This window comes from Rhea pennata, chromosome 1 (genome assembly GCF_028389875.1).
Source record: "Rhea pennata isolate bPtePen1 chromosome 1, bPtePen1.pri, whole genome shotgun sequence".
Taxonomy (NCBI): Eukaryota; Metazoa; Chordata; class Aves; order Rheiformes; family Rheidae; genus Rhea; species Rhea pennata.
In genome coordinates, this window is record NC_084663.1 from 147,627,253 (window position 1) to 147,647,337 (window position 20,085).

A 20,085-nucleotide genomic window follows, 5' to 3' on the forward strand; every position below is an offset into this window, starting at 1 on the left:
ATCTCCTTTAAGGTCCCCTTAGTTAGCAGAATAGTAGGCCTGTGCCTTAGTGTAAGCTACAATAAGGCCATTAAGCAGAAATATTGCTCTCTCTCTTGCAGTTCAAGCGTATCAGATACAGACTGATACACTGACAGGAAATCCTTTCTTGTCTGAGAAATGAGCTTAAGCTATGCCTGTATCATCACGCTTTTCTCAGTAAACTTGCTCAGGCACAGATAAGATCAGAGCTGGCTTTGCCAGCGAGTAAATATACTAACACCTGAAGGAAAAAGCGCAGTAACGTTGCACAAAAGCCAGAGCTGCCTGGTGGCTTGGCTGATTCGACTGCAGGGACAAGCGGTGACAGCTGGGGGCTCTTGCCCAGGGCAACATCCAAGCACCAACAGCAAGAGATGACAACAGGGTATCCATGAAAAACGTATTTTATGCACACTCTTGAACTGATAACTTCTTTTAAAGAACAGGTCCCAAAATAAGAACTTGCACATTAATTCTAACTACGGAGAAGCATGTTCACGGTGTGTAATCAGAAAGAGACCACTGGCAATAACTGACTGTGCACTAGAGTTGAAAGAAAAGGGGACAGGCACTGCCCTTAAAGTTTGCTCACAGGCACGTAGATTTTGGATCCACTTCTACTGCAAGAAAGAGGGATATGTGCATCAAGAAAATGCACAAAGAATATTTCTTTCCTCTAACTAGCTGTCATTTTTCAGAAAGGTTACTGCAACTCAGTATCTTTAAGAACTCAACCCTCCCCTGTAAAATGTGGTTAAAATTGCCTAAAAGATTCAGAAGTTGCTGAGGAGACAACAAAAAGAAATACACAGAGAGACAGACATAAAGCAATCATGAAAATTTGCTTTCTGAAGCTGCAGTGATAATAAAAAAGAGAAGTAATACCTTGGATGAGTAGTTCCCAAAATACATATATATCACTACAGCTTGAAAGTGGTAGGCAAATGACAACCACACAGCCAAATGTCATTCATGCATGCCACTGGGATTAAATTTGTAAACGCCTTGTATAGACTACAATTAATTTAAAACAAAGCACAATAATTTAATTCAGCATGACTGACATGGCAAGAGTCCTCTCTAGGACACCAAATCCTCTGGTCATTCTATCTGCACCAAACCTACATGGTACAAATTTCACCATACCCCTTTAAGGACTCTCCTTAAATATCTGAAACATTTTAATGTTATCTAAGTTTCTGCAAGAGTCATGCCAAAATTGCTCTGTAATTTATTTTAGCCTCAAGAGAAAAAAAAAAGAAAAGGAAAAAAAAAAAAAAAAAAGCTCAGGAGTAAGCATTGTAAGGAGAAACTTCGCGTATGAATTGAAGAAAAGATAATGACTATTCCAATTGCAGCCTGAAAAGTGCAGGAGCACAGAATTGGGGGAAAGGAGCACTCAGAATACAGTTTGCTGGAGCTTTCTACATCACTGCATAAATCCATCCACATTTCCCATCAAACTCCCAAGAGAATTCAACTCAGAAAAGGCTATTAGGGAAAACACTGTTACTTAGAACTTTCCATCTGGCAATTTAAGTAATCAGTACATTTAGTAGTTTATGAAGAAAAATAAAACCAGATACATTTGTGTGCTATGTGATCAGTAGCTTATGTTTTCAGAGAAAAATGATTCTATTTTATTAGATTTAAAGATTAAGGCCTGAATTCACTATACATTATTCACACTGTTACATTTGAAATCGGCAGAGAGGTAATCGATCAGCTCATTAGCTCCAAAACGCATTTAATAATACATTTTGCTAGGTTCCCGTATTAAAAACAAAAACAAAGAAACCAAACAAAAAGAAAAACAGAACACACACAAACCTGGAGCTGTTAACATCTTTTTCTCATAAGTTAAGAACTAACAAGTCTAGGGTACTGTAACTTCTCAGTTTTTTCTTTTAAACAAACAAACAAATCCCCAAACAACTCTTCCAGCGTTGCCACCTTGGAGTATTCTCTTGCTAACAATGCCCAGTTAATGATTCTCCCTTGTTTCAATCAGACTGTTGAGATCTTTCTGAAATTACATCCAACTACAACAGGGCTTCTTTTTTGCAGAGAGCAGCACATGTCAGTTTGGCACAGCTTTCCTTTTTCTCGACTGCAAGATGCTTCCTTATGTTGATACAGGAAGCTATCAAAAACATACTGTAGCTGGATTTAAGAGCAGGCTCCATAGCACTGACCGTTATTAGCATTTCTCGTCAGCAATGTTACTGGTCTGAAAATTAATCCTTTAGGACTATGATTTCAAAAATACAGCTCAAATGCCTCACTGTGATGGACCAATTCCTCTAACTCAGATACACAGCCTCTCTTTCCTATGAACTGCAGGACAGCGCATTAATCTTTATTGCTGGTGAACTCAGACAAGAGACTTTTTTTTTTTTTAATCAGACAGGAAGAATGCAAACACAAGCAAATGTTATGGTTGCACCCATTCAGTTCTGCTTGCTTTTTTTTTTTTTTTTTTTTTAATGCACAAAGTATACACATAAATTTAAGTGACATTCAAACTCCTGGCAAGTTGCCAATTCACCCATTGGTAACACAGATGTTGGGCATTTTTGACTTAAGACATCATAGCAGCAAAACACTGGAAAAATCAAAGATTTATCCTGCCTTCTTCAGCAGTAGAGAGATGCATTTTCAGAGGGGGGCAATTTCTGTCTTCTTTAAGGTACTAAACATTGAGCATGGCATGATATAAGAAAAAGGTGAAGCATTAACCCAAATTAACTCCAGCAACTATTTTACATGACATCCTGCTTTTGTGGCTTATTTAACCTTAACTGTTAGAAGATAAAACAAGTTAAAATGTTTGATATTTAGAGAGCATCTTGTGATGTGCTTCTCAAATTACTACTCATATTTTCTTTTTAAATTAAATTTCCTTAAAGTTTCCCCAAAAGCTTTATATTTCTCTGTGCTCCATTTGTCTCTGAAGTTCTCAGATAACTTACATAGCCAGGAGTTAAATAATATTTTAAAAAGCAGGCCAGAAGTAAGTACAGTAAACATTTGACAAGAATACAAAGACAAATGGGCTTGGAACCAGCCCCCTCCCCCCCTTTTTGGACAGTTCTGTCTAATTAGATTCGTTCTGTGAAAAACAAAAAATGGGATTAGATCAGCATTACTGTTATTGTATCAGCCACATGACAGAACCTGGATGATTTTACTTGCCAAGTATTTAATCAAATTTTAGTCCTGTGCTGGCCTCTAGTTTTCATGGCTCGTGGGAGACTCTACATGCCTTTCTCATGAGCATGAATTGTAATTTCACCCACATGTCAGAGTTAACCTACAGTGAAACTGCCATCTTTTACAAATGCTTCACTCTGTTTTTTTAAACGGTATTCTAGCTGGGAGAGAGACCAGGAAGGTCGTAGCCCATTGGTTCTCCCCTCCCCCCTTTCTTTTTTCCCTGGAGGGAAGAGGGAATAAGTGGAATTCTGTATTTTAGATAATAGAGATTTCACTCCTAACAGATTTCAATGCCACATGTTGAAAATACGGTCAGTAAACAACAACTATAAGCCCCTAATTGTTCATATGACAAATATTTCACTGAAAAATGGAGCAACATCAAAAAGCTAGAAAACAAAAGGTCATTCTTAGCTCTGTCAGTGTCGCAGCTGGTATTCATGGGGGTTTAGGTTAATCCACCCGACACTTCTCCAGAGCTTATTCTAGGTGTCAGTTTAACAAGAAATCTGGCTCCCGATAGCCAAAGAGTTTAAAATCGCCTTCAAACCGAGCGTAGAGGCGTCTTATGTCTCTCTTGCTAATTCCCGAAAAATACCGCTCTACTTTTGTTTTGTTGTACACTGTTATCCCTGGTGGAATCGTGGGGTATGATACCAGATGGTCTATGCCGGCTGCTTTCAAGATATATGGAGCATCATCCTCCAGGGTTTCATGGTGTCCAATCACACTATATGTGATTTCACAGGGGGCACACAGTTCCACATATGTTACCCAATGAATGATGTGATCACCAAACTGAACATCCAGCCATCGATGATTTGGGTCACCCAGATAGCGCACAAAATCCTCGAACTGCAGCCCTCTAGTCTCTGTGCGATTCTTTCTATATTTACGAATGATGCCAGGAGCAATTTCATGCCGGTACCAAGGTTCAAACCGAGGATTGTGCACAAACTTGTCTTTAAATGCAGAAATAAGTCTTTCAAATGGATCTCTAACAATAAAAAACTTGAAGTATAAATTCAGTCTAAATAGAGGAAGGAAGAAAGAAATAAGAAATTAAATAATTAAAGCGGTATCAGAAATGTTTAGCAAAGACTTACAAAATGTACATAAACTCTGATCACAGAGACAGCAATATGAATCTTACATATGCAACTTTCATAGTCTATTAATACTGTAGTCAAAAAGAGTCAAAATACGAAAACTGTTTAGTAAAAAGACATAAATTGTATACAATACAAACTATAAACAGTATTTGCTATTTGTCACACTTTATGCAAAAGGAGAAGCTTAGTTTATCTTGACCGATATAAACAGAAGACCAAGTCCTTTAAGATGCTGAAAGCTCTGAACTTAATAATGTCATGGGACTAGGCTCAAAATAAGAAGCAACATACATAAAATGACACGCAAAAAAGTGACTCAATACACCTAAATGCATGCAGAGGGTTGCAGATTTCAATGACAGGTAGTTAGACAAATTACTGCTTACATAAAAAATAAAAAAAATTTTCTGGTATTTTATTTGAAGTTTTGGCATGCTTTTAAAAATGGCTGAGAATATTTTAACGAGACCCAACAGTCTTCAACAGAATTTCATATTTTGTCGTGACATCACTGAACTGTAACATGCTGTAGTTAGAGATTATCTGTAGGAGGAGTAAACTGAAAATAAAAGTTTATTTCAGGTAAACAGCTAACAAAAGTGATTTAGAGCTTAATCCTCTCATCCTAGAGTAAGTCCTCATCCTCATCCTAAAATAAGTGGATGGACTTTTTCCAGCCCCAACAGGCTCTTGATCAGTCTTCTGTCAGACTGACACCCAACCAGGCGGGACAAGAGGTGAGCAAAGTAGATCAACAGATCCACACAATCCCTCTTGCTACCGCTAAGTGCCCCAATAATTTACTTCAGAATTCCCAATAGAACCCATGTTATGTATCTCCAGCACTATTTCTGTAATGGTCTGACTGTAACACCCCAAATGATGACATTTGACTTCAAATACCCTAACTATGGCTCATCCCCTGGGCAAACAGTTATTTTCTATGCAGGGCTGTTCACCAGGAGATAAATCCATGTCCTCATGAACACAGTGATAATATTTCCTTTTGCAAACTATCAGTTGCAATGAAGTACCACAACGGTGATCAGTGGCATTCATAACACTGAATGCAACAATCACTGGACTGTGCTCAAGTGATGGCTGCCACCTCCTGTATAAGGTGCTAATTCTTCAGAATGGCTTAATGTACAAGAAAACTATGCAAGCACAACCTTACAAGTGTCCACTGTCATTTTACTTCCTATTCTCTCCATGCTGCAACTCCCTACAGGGATTGTATACAGAAAAGGAGCTAGCAGAGACAAGAACAAGAGCAGATACAACCTAGTCAGAGTAATTTAGAAGGCATCACTGCAGAAAAATAAACTCCCTGCTCTGAAATGGACCATGAGTACTCCAACAGAAAGATGAAGTGCTTCAGCTGAATGGACAATAGTCTGTGGCTAAGGAGGAGTGACTTTTTAAATCTGTATGGCTCAACCCAGATAAGAGAATCTACCTGCAATGCCGATCTTACACGGAGCTGGGAAGTTTTACTTTACAAGGGATCCGGGTGGACCACAAATAGTGGTGTACTGAACTACAGAAATCCCATACCAAGGAGCCATTGGATCATCTAACTGTTTTATCAGTTAAACTTGTGTATGTCTTTGAAGACAGGAGGGGAATAGTCACAGCAACATCTGAGTGGCTTAGGGAATAACACTTTAATATCAGTGGTGGGACAAAAACTCTGCTGTCCTCCATTCCAGATGTAGATTTCAACTGTACTACTGCCTGCTCACCCACACTGCTGTCTCCAAGCAGCGCCCACTTTCCTGGGAAGCCACCTCTTACCGTTTCTTAATTTCAGCATCAGTGAAGGAGGACAAACGTGGAAGGCCATTCTTCTCATGGTCGTGCACAATATTTTCTGGGATCTCTTCTATGGAAGAAAATGCTCCTAGACAAATCAGAAAGAGAGCAAATAAATCTTTCAGGGCTGGGGGAAAGAGAGAGTGAGTACAAGCAAGGATGTTTGTGCCTTTGGCTCATAGCTTTTTATCTTTCTCTTTTCTCTATTTTTAGTACTTACGGTTACTATGTTTAAAACTGTTAAATGATGAGAGATTCTGACTGTAATGCTAAGAGTTGTTAAAACTCTTTAGGAGATGTAACATCACGGTTCAAGACCAAATCAGTTCAAATCTCTTAGAAATGCACATTACATAAATTTTACCAGCAATTATGGCTAAGCCTGTAACTCCCTACCTCACTATCCCCGTTCTCTTTCACTCTGCCCACACATACAGAGAGAGGAAGACTTTGAGGATTAACTCCAAAGACGAGATCAGCCTTTTTGACCGACTTTCTACAAGCAACAAAAAATAAATACTGTAGGCTGCTTTTGGAACTGTTTCAGCACAAAAGCACTTCGCTGTCAAGATCCATGAAGTTCTTTCAACAGCTACACTGTGCTGAAAACAAAATTCCAGTCACACAATATTACATATATTTAAAAGCACTAAATTTAAAGTCAGAAATCCTGCAGAAATTTATTTTTCAAGCACATAAGCTGTCAAGAAAAATGTCACTAAATCCTAATACATTTATTTTAAGACCCTGATCCTGGAAGTTGTAATGACTTGGGGAAATATTTTCATGTAGACCCTTTGGATTTCAGGAGTAAACCTTCACACAACAGTATCATTTCAAGAGTACTAATTTGCAATAGGGGCAGGGTGATACAAAACAGCTGTCTAACAGAAAGCTTCTATAGCCTTCTCTCTTCCAGTATTCTGACTGTGGGAGTGGTAAGGTAATAAAAGGTTCAGTAAAAACATCAGGGGTTGCCAGAGCTACAATGTGTAATTCATATCACTTAAGACTCTCAGTTTTATTCCATCTTCTGTTTCTTGGTAGCCAGAGAGAATTAGATGGAGACAACAGATATCAGAAACTGAAACGACCTTTTTTTTTTTTTTTCTTGGAGTGTGGCTTTCACAGGCATTTAAGGCAAATATCCATACCTACATGCATCCATATCCTTGCTAGCTTTTCAGCTCCTTCATCCATACATCAGACATGAAACTAATGTTCAAGTATTTAAGATACAGTCCTCCCTAAACAAGTTTTGCTGGGAAACTTGTCAATTTTTGACTTTGTTTCCTTCTGGATGTGTAAACCAGCTCACATAAGGTAAAGTAACACATGAAAATGCAACAACAGAGCTGGGAGTTCTCAGAGCTTTTGTAAAACCATCTTATTATAAAATTTGGGTTTTTCCCACACCTTGGTGAAGCTATGTCATCTGCAAAAGCATCTAACAGCCACTGACTGACCTGATTACATGTAGAAAATTCACAGTCTTGGTGTACAGACAGGCAAGACCATCTTTTATGTCAAAGAAGGGTTTGTTACGTCAAATACGGTCAAGTTAATAGTTTTATTTTAAGTGTGCAGGCAGTGGTATAGTATAAAACCCTGAGGAAACCATTTATTAATATTGACATAGGAGGCTACTAGAAATGTATAGCAGGCAGATAAGGCGTATCTTCTAGACTGTAATTCAGAAACGCCAGTTGCTTTGCTCTTTCTTTTACAGTCATTTTATAATATACCTTTGTTGACCAAATTATAAGCTTAAGGACCTGACAACCTTCATAATTCATATGTTTGCTCACTGATAACACATGCACAAGATTTCTGCACAGGACCAACAGCAGCTGCCAAATATTAACTAGCTTTACTTATAGCTAAAAACCTGAAGTTAAAAATTGGCAGGTTGAAGTTAGAGATTTTATATTATCCTTTCTTAGGGAACTATTATAATTTTTTTTAACATTCTTTAAATAAGTGCCACCCTTTGAAGGATAATCAATCTACATACCATGTCCATAAAGGTACTCTTTCATGACTCAAATCACCTTTGAGTCAAACAATAACAATATTTATGTTCACAGAAAGAATAGGTTTAACTTCTTTAAAAGAGATGTTTTAGAAGAACTAGAAGCAACTGTGACGAATGAACAGCTAATACTAAGTATCAGCGCAGAAGACTAGAAAAAAATCCACTTTAGTGTTGTCACAGTTGGACTGATTCTGCTCTTTCCTCCTCCTCAAAGCAACCACACACCCAAATCAGAGTAAGTACCATTTAAAACGATCAAGACTTTTTTCCACTGAGTGTTGCCCACTTTCGGTGTCTGACAGAACAGGATCTTGTGCTTGTCACACACAAATATTCGATCCAGGACGAACTTGGAAACTGCAGTGTGAGAGAGATTTCTCAATGCAGTGTCTCTGCAGACATTCTTGAGAAGCTCAAGTCTTTCCATATGAACCAGGGGCTGGCGTATCAGATTTCCAGAGAAAGCTTTTCCAGTTGGCTTCATAAAAACAAGTGAGGGGAAAAGAAAAGTGCAAGAGTTTAGTTTTCAGATCAAATTCTCAAGTATAAAATACCCAAACTTATGCATCCTATAATGTGCATATTATAACTTCCAGATTTCCTATAAACATACTGCTAGATATTAACGAAAGCAATATCACTGTTTGTTTCTTGTGCTGCTGTAAATGCCAGTAAGACTCTAAGTCATTATCAAGGGCAATAGTAAGAGATTTTCTATACAGCAATTCAGGAGCCTTGCAGAGCAGCCAGCTCTCCCCTGTACGAATACCATGTCTTGAGCAATGATTGGAATTCCCATAAAGCTTCAGTGGCTAGTAAGGGAACTTTTAGGGGGCTGGGATAGGCAGGCTTCAGAACTATACCATCAGTTTCAATGCAAATTAAGCTTTAATCTGTGAGGAGATCATGCTTAGGGATTCTAACCCTTCTGGCTGGGAGCTGGTTTTTAGCATCTGCAGACATTCAGTGTTTCTGTTTACTCTAGCTGCAGAAAAAATAATGGATAAAAATTCAAAGAATGAGTGAACATCAGCAATTACTGAGGCAAATATGAGAAGCAGGCATTCCCCCTCCCCAATGGATTATCTGTTTGGTATATGCCCCCTTTTCTGCTCTTAAACTAGAGCAGGAACTGTGACTACAACAGCTTACCTCTGCCTCAATTTTGGTGGTGGGAGAGAGAGAGGAAAGAACTCGCCTGATTAACCAGGGATGGGGAATTTTAACTTTCAGCTGAAAAATCTTCCCCCTTCCCCTTACTGATTTACACAGTTGGATCTGCAAAAGGAAGGAGCTAAAACTGTCATTAAAAATAAACTGTTGATAGTATAAGATTGGTGTGTTTGCGTGCTTTTATACAGCCCCATTTGGAGCACAGAAAAACAAATGAACCAACTGGTATTATTTTTCTGAAGTCTGGCAGTTGTACCAAGTAATCTTTAAGCACAGGTGTCATATCTTCACTAGGTAAGTGAAATGAGTTGAATTTCACTCTGAGAAGCCATTAAAATAGAAGGTAAACATTATAGTTTGTCAATAAAACTTATCTATTTTCTTCTCTTTGCACATTGCCTCTTGTTTCAAAGTTGGGGAATAACAGAGTTCATGAACTCAGCAAAATTCTAGGATTTTCTGGCCTTTCTGGAGCTTCCAACATGAGAAGGAAGGTGGGGGAGAAGTCTATTTTTGCTTTGACCTACTTTGCCAGCTGAGGAGGAGAAGGGTTTAGAAGTGGGCCAAAATTTAATGTACATGGAAAATTCACTTATGGTTTTGTCATACCTATGAGCAGCATGTTATTGGGCCAAATTGTTCTTCTACTTTCCAAATTTCCTAAAATTATTGCCACTGCCCTTTGCAGCAAGGGCAATGTTAGAAAGAGGTATTGTAAAATGAAAGACATTTTTTTTGTCTTATTCTCTCAAATAACTAGGCAATTATTCCAAACTGCGTGGACATCATTGTTATACAAGTAAAGTTAAGAATCATTTGACTGAGTTAGTTAACTCAAGCACTGCCATCCATATCTTCATACAAGAAGTGCTTTAGGTACAATGCCCAAGTTATACACGAAAAGGGGACGATTTTACTTTTTATCCCAATTCTCCATTAAGAAAAAAATCTGATCCTGACTTTCTGTTGCTACTGCTCTTCAGACTTTCCTCGTTAGGATTTCAGGTGAACCACCTAATAGACTCCTTATCAGTCAAAAATGATATCATGTACACACAATCAGGATTAATGCTACTGTGTGTTTCAAGCTATCAGAAAGTCAAGAGGGAACAGTCTGATATCCAGATATCTTCTTATTCCTTTCCATATAGGTAATGAAAGATATTAAAACTCACTACACAAATCTGCCAGACTTCCACAAAACAACATCGTTCAAGTATTCTGAGGATAACTTCAATTTCAAATTTTTAACATAAGAAAACAAAAAGTGCCACATTTATACAGAAATTTAACCTTCTTGCTGCATCCTAAGCATACTTCAAACATAAGATGACTCATTTAATCAACTGGAAAAAGTGGGCCTTAGCCCACCTTGAAACTAATCTCAAGTTCACATTTGTATAAGAAATTTACAGAGTTTCCCTGTAAACTAGGGAGCATCCCATTTGTTCTGCTTTACATCTGAAAGCACAGAATTGTGTATCTGAAAGATCAACTTGTATTGAATGCTATTGTGTTCGTGTTCTACTTTGGACAAACACTGAGATGTGAGGCACAAAGAGCACAAAAATTGAAAAAAAAAAGATGGAGACTGATAAAAAGAATCAAAGCAGAGAGACTGGGCAGGGAACCAAAAGGAACTAAGACACTAAGCAAGACACAGGCTTTTCCTCCAGAAAGAGGAACCTAATGGCTGTAACAAGGCAGAATACAAGTAACTTGAAATTGGGCCATTATAGAAAATAGGCTAGCAAAAATGATTGTCCTGACTTGTAAAGGAATACTGTAACTATTTTCTCCTAGAAAGGGAAAAACATTTTTAAAGTTGAATCTTTCTGATGAAACAAGATAGCAGCTTACCATAAGCAACTAGCTTTGCGGAGCTAAAACAAATTCTGCTAGCTCTAACCTCAATAGAACAGTCTGAACAAATTCCTGTCTATTCTAAATCCTCTTCAACAAGAGGGAGCTCGTACTTAACTTTTCTTTTCTCCTACTTTTTAATACATGTAACCCTCATCTCAACAGTACACACCTGGAATTTTTCAAGCCAATGTTTCTCCTCTGGCATATGTCCCTCCTCCACTTTTGTTACAGCTGTCAGTATTAATGGCTCTTGCTTGGCACCATAGTCTGAAGACGGAAGAAAGATAGGAGAATTACAGGGGGATGGGAGGGAGGCAACTATTTCTGCTTTAAATTGAATACAATCAAACATAACCATCTGCACACAAAACATCAGGATCTGTTCCCAAATGGCAAGGTAACTAATAAGACTTGAGACTGATGATGAATGTTTTAAAGGAATGGGAATTTTAGATGCAACTTCAGTTGAGTTACATCACAGACAGACATGACCATATATCTTTTATTTTGGGGTTTTATGAACAAACTCTGTACAAAGAGACAGAGAAATCATAAATCCAAATAGCAAGGAAAAGAATTACTTCATTTCACACGTGATCAAAGCTTTAACATATGATATTTAAATCTTGTTTGGTAGACAAGTGAACATAACTATGTGGACTTAACAATAGATTTTAGATTTTTCAAATAACTTCACATAGCACTTGCAAACAAAATATTAATGTCTTTTCTGTTTTTTCCCCTATGTTAGTAGGCAGGCCTCCTATTGTAAATTCACAGACATTATTGAAACAAAACCTTCACTGAAGAAGAACTTCTTTCTTTGGTGCCAAAATTAACATATCTAATCAGCACTAAAGAATACAAGATCCATTGCTTACTACGGGACTCACGGCCTTTCTTACAGACTCTCAAAGGGGAAAATGGATTCAATTGATAATCCAGTTCTTCTTTAATGTTTTTAACACAGCTAATAGTTTGTGACCAAATTAAAGCATGTAATAGAAGAACCTTTTTGCATCTTTTCCAATTGCCGTGCTACCAGAAAATTGAAAAATAACACAGGACTTGAGCTGTTCTCTATGCAGTGCAGAGATCAAAAATGATTTGAAGCAGCCTTCCCTAGCCACAAAGCAAAAAGAAAATGATCTTTCTCTCAAAATTTATTCCCATGCATATTGGACTATTCTTCCCTTTGCATAGCTTGTTCTTTTATGAATAACCATTCTTCATCTGCCTCCACAGTGGCTTACTGTTTTACGCTCAGGAAACTGTGTGTACTGTGTCCCTTTCTTAAGCAAGTGCTCTATTGTGTCTAAATTGCCTTTTAACATAGCACATGAGGGAAAAACACGTTAAAACTGAGAGCAGTGTCAGCATCAAAGCAATCAGCTAAGGTAAATATTGTTGTGCACACACTTGCTTCACAGCATCCTGTAGTAAAAGCAGAGTAATCTGAAGTAAGGCTCATTAAAAAAGCAGTTAAATCATCTTTCATTATCATAAGGTAAGAACATGCATACAGATGCTAGTAGAAATGACAGAGAGAAACTTGTTCTTTCTCAGCAAGGTGTTCATGCACCAAAGACATCAGTAAAAGGTTAAAAAACAGAAGCCCCACTGATTCACTGAGCATCTGCAAGTTTTGTTCTAGTTGCAGACTAGACACATTCAAACAAGGAAAATTCTTGAAAAGTCATATTTTATTAAGTCTACAAGAGCTCCTCCAGAATTGGCCATCCTCTTCATACCACCCCCAAAATTCTGTTAGTGTATTTACGTCGCTTCTCTTCATTAGTCCTAATACAAAAACTGGCATCTCCAGCATGCACATACACTTAACCACTGTAATGTCTTCACAGGACTGGAGCTTAGGAATTACACAGTCTTCTGCTCAAAAAGCTATTCAAAGGGGAAGGAAGATTCAGTACAGATCAAAAGGAAGATGCAGAAAAGTTTGCAAGCCAAGATAATAATAAGCAAGTAAATGCAGAGAGTGTACTTCAGGAAAAGATTTATTTTTTTAAATTACACTTGAATTCCCCTGACAATTTCTGATGGAAATAATAACCATTCAAAGAATACCTGTGCTGGGAAAAAAGAGTTGGCATAGTATGAAATATCAGAACATTTAAGTACCAACTGTAAGACTGGCTCAATTTAGTTGTATTAGGACTCAAAAACCAGCCGGGAGTGAGAAAAGCTACCTAGTTAGCCTATAACTCTCATCTGTACGACTTGATGAATAGGTCTTCACACAGATGTATGCTGTGTAAAAAAGATACACTTAATATATTTATATTTAATATATATTATATACATTATATATATTATATATTTAATATATTTAGCCATGTCATTGAAACAAACCGCACTAATGATCTTGGCTCTTCAAGAGTTGCACATTTTTTGCATTTCTTAGAAATATGCCACCTTCGTCATAAACTCTCTGCAGGGCTGCTTTTTAATGGCAGCTCATCAGTAGAGAAAAAACTGTAATATGTTGTGTGGTATCATCAAATGCCTTTAATTCCTTATCAGCTTAATACCATCTGGGCTACTTAGGCTAAGCAAAAGCCTATAAGCCGTTTGCCAGTCGGAGGATAAAGCTGAATGCAAGAAGCAAGGCAAAGATGGCTGGATTAAGTGCACTGCAAATGAAACCAAACTTTCCACAAGGCTCATACCGCAGCCACAGGACAAGTAGTCACAAAAGGACGGAAACGAATACCATGTGAAACAGACTATTTAGTTCCTTGTGAATCTTGTTTGTCTTGAAAAAGGTAATGCTGCTGTGTTGTTCTGCATATAGATTCTATTCCTATTAAGACAGAAACAAGTGGATTTGAAAAACCCAACCTCTCAAAACCAAACTGCAAGACATGATCCTCTCTATTCCTAACCACTAAACAGAAAAGATGCAAAGTTAGTTCTGCAGACTTCCATCAAGAAAAGCAGAAACTGTGAAAATTAAAGTTATTTCACATCGATTATAATTCAGTCATTCTGTTCTCAAATCCTACTGAACCAGTAACATACTGGGAACTACTGTGCACAGAAAGAGTATTTATTTGTGTGAAACACTATTCAATCTTCTGTTTCACATCAAATTTTAGTTAAAGTTGAACTTACCATCTGGGTCTTTAAAAGTCAATGTGATAAACTTGCTAGCAACCATGAACATGAATATCACCCAAAAGCATGCAGCTAGCAGCAGCCACTGGTGGTGCATGTTGTCAGACATGAGCCATATAAAGATTTTTGTTGCTTCCTGTTTGAAAGAGGAAAGGTCGACACATGAATAGTTTGTTCCTGTTTAGGAAAAAAATCCAAAACTTTCCACAGCTGATTTATGGCAAAATTCTAACATGTATGTGTGTCATAAAACCTAACAAAGTAGCAGGTTTCAGTTTCTGATGTTGTTCTTTTGGCTGGGTTTTTACATGATACTACAGCTGAGCCATTGCAACTGCCACCAAAAGGGAGGTTTCACTCCTCCTCCACCCCTGTATACACATTGCCAGCCCCCTTCGTTGCGCTGGTAATAGCACTGTCTATGTGGCATCTGACTGGGTCGCCTTGACTGCTCAGGGAGACAAACCAGCAACACCTCCATTTTTTTGCAGCGTACTTTTTTTTTTAACCCATTTACTCCCTTAGCAAGCTCAGTGCAGCAAAAGAAAGGAGTATGTGAAGGACGCTTCCCCTTCCATGGTACCTAATCAGTAGATCAACCACACTGTAACATTAAAATAGTATTCTTGGTTATACTCTGTCAACTCATTAGATATAACATGGACCCTTCGCCTGTCCAGGAGGTACAGGCAGAAAGCTACAGAGCTAGAATGCTGAACTCGCACAATATTTAAAGTTAAATTTATGTCATTTTTATTGCCAACAGAGTATCAGCCATAGGTTCTGGAAAAGTTTTCATTTCCATCATGCTAAGCACAGTCTACATAAACAGTAGAAAGTTTCCCTGAAGCAGAGACTACCTTAAAGATATGACTTCCCCAGCAGTGCAGGAAGGGTCACCCAAAGAATTCAGACTGCAGATCCAGGAATTTTAACACATAAAAACCTCACCATAGTGACTGAATCAAACAAGAAGGAGGATGAGGACACAGTACATTATTACAAAGACATGGTATACAGTTTGCCTTGCACATTTTGTAAGTTTGCTGGAGTGCTCTGAGTACTTCTTAGCTAAATTTTACAAACTGTAATTCTGATAAATTGTTTTTCCATGTTAAAAGGTAAAAATGCAATACAAGAAAACCAATTAAAAAAAAAGATTTAAGTTGTCAGCCATTCAGAAAAATGCATGATTTCAAGCCGCATCTTTTGCTGAATATCTGACTTCTGATAGGCAACACTTCCACGGAAGCACTTAGGCTGACGCAGAGTATTTGTGAAGTCTTGCTGCAAAATTTAAGCTTATATGACTTTTTAAAGATTCTAACAAAAAACATCGCTGCCCATCTGCCAGAACCTGAGATGCCATTGGCCTGAATATTTATCTATCTTGCAAAAATAAAGTAGAAACTGCTGCCAGCCTCATTGCCTCAGCTGCTGCTGGAGAAATATTAGACACCTAGGGGCCTGAACTCAGCTGTTGGAAAGTTCAAACTTAGTGAACTTTTCCTTTGAGGATAAATATACTACAACCTCAGAACACTTTACCAACGAGGACTTAAAATAAAAACCTCAAACAACTCTTGCGAAGTTTGTATACTACTTTTAGCCTTGGGAAACAACGAGCAATAGGACCAAACTCAGCCCCAGAGTAACTGCACAGAACTGCAGTGACAGTCACTCCTGCAGGGTCTTACGGCCACACTTCCTGTGTGGCCGTTTGAGCAAACTTCCCAAACTTCCCAGCTCAGAACTTTTTCATCTCCATAAAGCTTAAACATCAGAAGTAAGCCTGTTTTTGACATTGTTCCAGCATGTCTACTTCCTGCCACCTGCTACACCAGTACTACTATTACAGGTGTTGATTGCTTTTCTATCCAGTTTTTGCCTTCCAGCAATGAAAATGCGTCCAGCAACAGTTCTCCACTGTAGGTGACAAAAATGAAACATCTTCAGGGGTATTGCTGAAAACCTGTAGAGACAGGCAAGCAACACAAAACGGATTTGGGAACCTAAAGATGCAACTGAAATGGGTGAGAAGGAGGGAAAGAACAAAATAACTACAAAAATAGAATCCACAATTTTCAGCTAGGCTGGGAGTGTTCAAGCCTATTTTTATTTTCTCAGTGCAATAATTTTTCAGTTTGGCTTCTGAAATGTTCTCCCCCCCTTATAATTTCGTTTTTAAATACTTCTCATAAGAAAGACTGCATTTAAGTAAAAAGATGCATTGACTATCTTTTGGAAGTTACAGATGTTCTGACTTCCATGAACACAATGTTTGTCTTCTCCCATTTTCTGCTGCAACTCCCTATTTTCTGCTGCAACTCCCTAGTTACCAAATAAGCATGCAGTTTATGAGACATGTCATTCTTCAACATCAAAAACTGTAGGTTGGGAAGAGCAAACACTATGGCCTGAATTTTGGAGCACTGATCTCTTTCCAGCTCAGTTCAGTAAAGCAGTTCAAAAATAATTTTCATCCATTATAATAATTTTCATTCCTCCAAATAATTTTCATTCATTACCATTACACTAATGAAAAATTTGCCCTAAGATGCTTGCTGAAGACCATTAGGTCTCGAGGTTGCTCATTTTTAGTCTGCCACAACACCCACTGTCTCCTTTTTAGAGCACTAAAACTTACCACGTTGGCTTTCAGACACCACAATGATTTGGACACTAACTCACTCTTACAAATGAGAGTGAAATGCAAAATGGATGTTAGGAGACAAGGCACAGAACATAATCTTTTTCTAACCACCAGTGGATGGTTTTTCAAGGACATGATGAGCGGCCAGGGACAGACCCTTTTGTCTAACCCAGTACATCTGTTCTATGTAAAGAATGGTAGATCTGGGGCATCTATGTTCATAATATCCCTCCTAGTCTGACAACTTCTATAATGGTGATGGATGTGCACCATTCAGTAAAGATTATTGAGCTGTATCTCCTTATGTAATTTATGCATTGAATTTCTAAGAAGTTGTTTTAAATGACCAGGGAAGAGACGTTTCAACCTGCTGTGACCTGAAAGGCAAAATCATTAGTGCACAGAGCATGCTGCAGCAAGATCCTCTGTTCTACGGACTGGGGAACAATATGATTTCAGCTAAAGACACAGAAGAGCAACATCCTGTTTACCTTAAGGACTAGGCTGAGAGACCAGAAAGGGGACAGAATCATAGTCACATCCATAACAGTGAGAATTATTATTCTTCAATATGTTGAAGCTGAGATGGAAATTTTAAGCAATTTGTCGTCTTCTTTGTTATGCACGCAGCAGGCCTACAACCACATTCAGTTATGTAATGGTCTTGTCAGAGGACTTATCATAATGTAATTATAACGGCTGGCACTGTAACTCACTTCTAGTATCCTAAACTAAACTCCATCTGTATCAGCTGCTCATTATCTATCTCAGGAAGCAGGACTATTTAAAACTTTATACAAAAGTAACCTGACCATTATGCTCACCAAAATGTAATGCCCTTAAGATTTTTTAAAGAATGTGTTCATATTATTCCTTTTTCCCTAGCTTTTTCTGCATGTTCTCATGTGGATATCTTTATCATTTTCACAGTGGATAGGAATCAGAAAGTGTGATTACCCTATCTTTTCTGTTGCCTCTCCTGTTACTTGCTTTTTTGGTGAATACATTTACTAGCTTCTTCTTTTTCTCTGTAATAGTTTTCTTCAGCTTCTAAGGATATATTTTACTTATTATTGCCTCCATTTTTTTTATAAGTAGAGAAAACAAGAAGGGAAAAACAACCTGCTTCTTCTCTCTTTTACTGCAGTTCAACACTTTTTAGGATCACAGGATCTGAAAAATCTCTTTCTTTGCCTACTCCTCTGTCTTTCTTTCTTTGGGCTACCCATCCCAGACCTGAATTACCACATAACCCTCAGACAGCCAGACACTAGTTTTAATACAGGAAGAGCAAAAGTGTGATAGCAAACATACACCACTAACATGAACAAAGAATGGGTGGGTTGACCCATGGCCTGTGAGTAAGGCATTATCTGGAGAAAATGCAAGTACCTCAGGGGAGACTGCTGCTCTTCATGCGAATGACAGAACAAAGTGCATAAGGTTTGCACAACACTGAAACTCAAAGCACAGGCCTCTGATCTGCAAGTTAGGCTGCCTGGGTGAGGGATCCCAGTCAGGACAGTCCCTACACACATAGCAAATCACAGCAGCACTTCAGTCATCTCAGACTACCAGCTGCTTGCCCATCAGCACATGACTAATGGTGCAACTTGAAATGCAACTCATAACGAAGGACACACAACAGCTTAATTCTTTTTCATCGAGGCCTACTTATCTTAACTTCACAGAGTATGGATACTTTTTTTTTAATCTGGACTAAAATCTATCACAGACTCATTCGATAAGTTGAGTGGTGCTGCTAAATGCTATAATGGACTCTATAACGGACATTTCTGAAAGCTGATTCTTTTCTAAGGTGTTCCACCACCCTGATGTCATTAGCAGGCCTATCATCTCTGTTCTTACCGAGATTGCTGGAGAGCAGAGTCCTCCTTGCGCGTGCATAGGTCATCTTTCAGCATGCAGAAAGCAAACTACGGGAGCAGCAGTCCCAGCAACAGCTGCATCACCCCCCCTGAGTGAGCACAGGCTCAGTGCGATGGAGTGGGCCAGCTCCACAGACGCCAGCCAGCGCTCAAAACCAGGACCTGGCCTCCTCATCCTGCCCACCGGTGTGGTGCCAGGCCCAGAGCCACAGGACTGGATGGGACGTTGCCCACCCTTCGCGGCCAGGTGCTCCCCCAGCATCAAGGCTCCCTGGCTGGCGTGCGATGCTGGGGGTGCAACCGGCTGTCCCGCGAGCGGGATAAAAGCACGGGGAGCCTCCGTCAGGTGCACGGGGCACTTCAAGGCGCAGCTTACTCGAGCCGAAAAGCTGGACTCCGGCTGCAATCGGAGGCAGAGAGACCTCGGCTGCACAGGTGTAAACTTTCCCCAGGCAGCGAGGAGAAACACCCGAGCGCTTTATTCCGCCGACTCCAAACCGGACGGCACCTTTGACAGGTAAGGGCAGCAGCAGCCGGTCGCGCCCAGCCCCGCTGCCTTTCCTCCCGGGCCGCGGCAGCCTCCCCGCGCCGCGGACGCCGAAGGGCGAACCCGGAGGAGGAGAGAGGCCGGCCGCGCCGCGGGGCCGCGCCGTCGCCGCGGGGAGCACGGCAGGCCCCGCCGGCGCCGCCGCGCCGCGCTTACCGGCCCCTCCAGCGCCGCCGCCGCCGCCGCCGCCCGGGGCCCGCGGCGGGCGCCGCCGCTGCGCTGCCGCCGCCGCCGCCGCCCGGGTCCCGCCTCACGCGGCGGCACCGAGACGCCGCCGCCGCGGCTGCCGCATCCCCCCGCCCGGCGGCAGCGGCGGCGGCGGCGCCTCCTCGGCCCCGCTCAGCCCCTGCCGCCGCCGCCGCTCGGCCCTGCCGCCGCCTCCATTTCCTCCCGCCGCGGGAAGGCCGCGGGCCGCCCGGCCCTGCCTGCGCGGCCGCTGGGGCCGCGGGGAGCAGCAGCAGGAGGAGGAGGAGAAGGAGGAGGAGGAGGAGGAGGAGGAAGAGGAGGAGGAGGAGCGCGGCGGGGAAGGGCCGGGCGGTGGCGGGGGCCGGGACCGCCTCGCTGCTCGGGGCCGAGGGCGCAGCGCCAGGTGCGCTCCGGTGTGTGCGGGAGGCGCACCGCTG

General features: G+C 40.3%; 1 protein-coding gene across 3 annotated transcripts; it reads right to left on the minus strand.

Moving 5' to 3' along the window:
• Positions 1-1,608: 1,608 nt before the first annotated feature.
• Positions 1,609-19,666, minus strand: CHST10 (carbohydrate sulfotransferase 10). 3 transcript variants are annotated; one of them, XM_062601603.1, is made up of 6 exons: positions 19,619-19,666; positions 14,371-14,509; positions 11,408-11,505; positions 8,443-8,677; positions 6,147-6,252; positions 1,609-4,267 (listed from the first exon to the last, which is right to left on the minus strand). In XM_062601603.1, the coding sequence occupies exons 2-6, from the start codon at positions 14,480-14,482 to the stop codon at positions 3,730-3,732; spliced, it is 1,089 nt and encodes a 362-aa protein (XP_062457587.1). In that variant the 5' UTR covers positions 14,483-14,509; positions 19,619-19,666; the 3' UTR covers positions 1,609-3,729. The 3 variants fall into 3 exon arrangements, with proteins under 3 accessions (XP_062457587.1, XP_062457586.1, XP_062457584.1); XM_062601602.1 differs by lacking the exon at positions 19,619-19,666 and adding an exon at positions 18,896-19,431; XM_062601600.1 differs by lacking the exon at positions 19,619-19,666 and adding an exon at positions 17,518-17,656.
• Between the last annotated feature and the right edge of the window lie 419 nt (positions 19,667-20,085).